Below are 4,790 nucleotides of genomic sequence, written 5' to 3' on the forward strand. Positions count from 1 at the left end.
TCTATGTCAAAGTTTGCCGTCATCGGCGACATCCTTCAGAATAAGAAATCTTCTAAACTGCCTGATCACAACTGTTCGTATGAGTTGGCAAATCGCTTTGCATCTTATTTTTCATCTAAGATACAGACAATCAGGTTGAATCTCGCGTCAAGTGATCCTGTGCCTTCCGAAAATCAAACAACAACTTCGGAGTTGTCTTGGACAGAGTTCAGCACGGTTTCTGAAACGGATGTTAAGGACATTATTATGGAGTCTTCTAGTGCCTCTGGGCTTCTTGATCCCATGCCCACCTGGTTAATCAAGAAATTACTTGATTCGCTGCTGCGTATTATCACATCCATCGTGAATATGTCCCTTAAAGAAGGAGATGATCCATCTTCAATGAAATCTGCTGTGATTAAGCCGTTAATCAAGAAACAGAACTTTGATGCTAACAACTTTAAAACTATCGCCCTGTCAGCAACCTCTCCTTCCTGTCAAAAGTCCTTGAACGCGTTGTCGCTAAGCAGCTCAAACATTATATGTCTGATCACAATCTCAATGAACCTTTCCAATCGGCATATAAGCAATTCCACAGCACACAGTCTGCTTTGCTGTGGTGCACAATGATATTCTATGTGCAATGGTAAACCAAGGTGTTACCTTGCTTGTTTTATTGGACCTTGCAGTGCATTTGACACTATCAATCACGCTGTGTTACTTGCCAGATTCGTCTTGGAGTAAAGGCTACCATCTTGGACTGGTTTTCATCGTATCTTTCGGATCGGAATCAATATGTGCACATAAACGGGAAGTTCTCTACTACACAACATCTGCAATATGGAGTGCCACAGGGGTCTGTTCTTGGGCCCTTGTTGTTTCGATTTACATCCTTCCTATTGGTGACATTATTCGTAGACACGGGATGAAGCTTCACATCTACGCTGATGACACCCAAGTTTATGTGTTTGTCTGCCCCACATCTTCAAGTGGTGTGAATCTTGCTGTGTCCAAACTTGAGCAGTGTGTAAACGATGTAAATATTTGGATGTCTGCAAATTTTCTCAAGTTGAACGCTGATAAAACCGAGGTCATTATGCTTGGTTATAGATCCCAACTGGCCAAGATCCATCTTCCGAATGTTAACATCGCGGGTGTTGATATAGCTGTCAAATCTGACCCAGTGAAGAACCTTGGAGTTATGTTTGACCCAGGTTTGACAATGGCTGCTCAAGTTGCAAATATCACCAAGTCCGCCAATTTCCAACTTGTCAATATTGGTAGGGCGAGGAAAATGTTAACCACGGACGCTGACAAATTAGCTGTTCACACCTTAGTCACGTCTAGACTCGATTATTGCAACAGTTTATTAGCAGGTATAAACAACAATCTCCTACGACTCCAGAACATTCAGCGCACTGCAGCTAGGTTGATCACCAGAAAAAGAAAACATGACCCCATCTCTGACGATCTCATCCACTTGCATTGGTTGTCTGTTAAGCAAAGAATTGACTTTAAGATCATGGTTTTCTAACATACAAATCTCTCCACCAACAGGCTCCAGAATATCTTTCTAGAATGGTTCAAATAGAGACTGACCGTAGGCCGTTACGTTCCTCCTCTGCACCATTACTGTTCGAACCTAGAACTCACCATACAACATTTGCAGCCCGTGATTTTACATGCATTCATGCACCTCGTCAATGGAACCGGCTGCCGAAACACATCAGAAATGCAAACTCTCTTCTCATTTTCAAAAGACTCTTGAAATGTCATTTGTTTAATGTTGCCTATGGACTGTAATTTTATTTGGTTCAAGTGTTTTTCAGCGCCTTAGTACAAGTGTTTGGTTTTAGGCGCTTTATAAATTTCAGGTTTATTGTATTGTATTGTATTGTATTGTATTGTATTGTATTGTATTGTATTGTATTCTAATATTCTTACTAAAACGTGTTATTTATTCGTGTAGTGTTTTTTGTCCAGTGTATTTACTATTATAGTTTTGATGTATTCATTCCTGGAACTGTCGGTACGTTTGCTTGTAGGTTGTTAGACCTTCTGACATTGCATGTGTTGCACATACCAAAAGATTCTCTAAAGGCTTTGCGATAACGATGGTTTGTTAACGTATAAACCAATGGATTAACTGAAGCATTGAAACCAATAACAATATTTTGAATATCGTTAAATACAAACATTTGATGTTCTGATAACAGAATGTAGCCAAGATATGGTAAAGCTAACAAAATATACCCTATTATATGCACTGCAGTACAAAACATACAAATCGATCCATTAGTGATAAGCATTATGGAAACTTGACGAAATTGTGCTTCGAGTGTATTTGACATCAGTAGATTTCTATTCTGTTGCCTCTGGTTTAGTGTGCGCATTATTCGAGAATACATATAGATATTTAGCACCAGCAAAGAAACCCATATTAAACAGTAAATCAAGGCAAATATTTCAAAATATATTGCATGTATTGTGAAGTACACATTCGATATTTCGATGGTATATACATGTAGTTCATCTTTCCAATACAAACAAGCCTTGGCAAAGGCTAAACCTTGATAAAATGGTATCCCTGAGCAGCATAATGATAAACTTATTATTAACGAAATACAAATAAGTTTTACCGTTTTTCTTGAGCCTTTCAAAAGTCTATGTTTGATAGGGTGACAGATAGCAAGGAAACGCTCTGATGTTACAAGAGTAACAATTGCATTTGAGAACGTGAAGAAAACAAGTCTGATAAAATCAAGCAAGTTATTAACGACCACATCGCCAAGATATCGTAAAGGCGTCGTTTTAATGTACATACTCACTGGTAGCAGAAATGTTAACACTGTTAACAGATCCGATCCTGCCAAAGTAACTAGATAAATGAAAGTTGGTGTTTGTAACGAAGGAGTTCTCGCAAATGTCCAGATGAATGATAAATCACCAAGACATCCAAAAAGTATTAAACATGGCCAGATGATTTTATATAGAATCCATTCCTTAGGGAGATACAGATAGTCGACTGGAAAAGCAGTTGTGTTTGTCAGATCAATGGTGATGTTTGACGAACAGGTTACATTCATCGCGGATAGAGTTGGAATCCTCTGATTTAGTCCACGTTAAAGACAGACGTGTGAAGTACAGTAAATCGAAATTCCTCTGCTTGTTGTCATCAAGATGTTCACTGATGAATATTTGAGCAGTAAGCGGATGTTGGAATGTAAGACTGGAAATAGTCTAGGAATGAAGCATGAAACTGGCGTGACAATTGAAACAATTTAAGAAATACTTGTGACAAGAAACAATAGTCGAATTACATTTTGTAATGACGTAGGCTATTATGATCGTCCTATTTGACAAGAGATCTCCGCAGCCGACAGATGACAATTTCCCTGCTAGTGATCGAATAATTATTACCTGTAATATTTGGCGCATGTGTCGGTTACATTCCACAAATTGAAACTATTATTATTGAAGCTTTACTAACAGCTTTAGGATGGTGTTTCTGAGGGAAATTGCCAAATTTCCAAAACTCGCTTTCAATCGTCTACCTAGCACGGATTTTTGATTTCCTAAAGATGTTGCTATAACAGGCAGTGGTTTCCTTTGAAAAGATGCGGATGGGTGTTGCTTTTTAATGAAACCGATATTAATTTTGGATGCCAGAAGTTACGTTTTATTACTTAATAACCAAAAATATTGCTAACTGTAGTAACACGTGTTGGTGGACTTAACGAGTTTGGGAAAGGTGTTCTTCTATTATGTTGTCAATCACTGCGTAACAAACGTTTTCCTTGTAGATAAACAAAATAAATGCAGCTGGTGTGATAACCATGGTAACAATAAATTGTAAAAGTTATATTGCTACTAATGGGATTTCATTTAACTCTCGAAATTCGCTTCATTCATTTATAGTTATACTGAAAGAGTTTTATCAGTGCATACACGTTTTTCATATTTCTATTGATATGAATAGCAATATCATCACTTTCAATACGTTATAACAATCGGCGTGTATTTGTTTTAGGTAGAACTACGTTCCAGGACTACGTTTGTACGACACTCCACTTGTTCAATACGGTCAATCCTAATCTTAACTCTAATCCTAACCCTACTAACCTATCTGATCGTTCTTGTTGATTGCGTGTCGATCAAGCGAAGGAATCCGTGTTCAAATCCTGGATGGTCATGGAATTGGTCACTGGCTATGATTCATGTTGTGTGGTGTGAAGTTTACATCCAATTAAATACAATCTCATATTATTTTCAATGAGCAATGTGGCTTTTTCCACAATAATGAATACTAGATTCATACAAAATCATGATAAGTACTTGACGTTTTTCATATTTCAAGTTTGCCGTCATCGGCGACATCCTTCAGAATAAGAAATCTTCTAAACTGCCTGATCACAACTGTTCGTATGAGTTGGCAAATCGCTTTGCATCTTATGTTTCATCTAAGATACAGACAATCAGGTTGAATCTCGCGTCAAGTGATCCTAAGCCTTCCGAAAATCAAACAACAACTTCGGAGTTGTCTTGGACAGAGTTCAGCACGGTTTCTGAAACGGATGTTAAGGACATTATTATGGAGTCTTCTAGTGCCTCTGGGCTTCTTTATCCCATGCCCACCTGGTTAATCAAGAAATTACTTGATTCGCTGCTGCGTATTATCACATCCATCGTGAATATGTCCCTTAAAGAAGGAGATGTTCCATCTTCAATGAAATCTGCTGTGATTAAGCCGTTAATCAAGAAACAAAACTTGGATGCTAACAACTTTAAAACTATCGCCCTGTCAGCAACCT

General features: G+C 38.1%; 1 protein-coding gene across 1 annotated transcript; it reads left to right on the forward strand.

Annotated features, from left to right (window-relative positions):
- The first annotated feature begins 904 nt into the window (after window positions 1–904).
- LOC140157612 (uncharacterized) lies at window positions 905–1,513 on the forward strand. Its single transcript, XM_072180852.1, has one exon. It carries the CDS (start codon window positions 905–907, stop codon window positions 1,511–1,513), a length of 609 nt encoding a protein of 202 aa, XP_072036953.1.
- The last annotated feature ends 3,277 nt before the right edge of the window (window positions 1,514–4,790 follow it).

This window comes from Amphiura filiformis, chromosome 7, assembly GCF_039555335.1.
Source record: "Amphiura filiformis chromosome 7, Afil_fr2py, whole genome shotgun sequence".
NCBI classification, from domain to species: Eukaryota; Metazoa; Echinodermata; class Ophiuroidea; order Amphilepidida; family Amphiuridae; genus Amphiura; species Amphiura filiformis.

What these genes read in the sequence shown, in the direction of transcription:
- LOC140157612 (XM_072180852.1), top strand. Translation starts at nt 905, where the DNA reads ATGAAGCTTCACATCTACGCTGATGACACCCAAGTTTATGTGTTTGTC.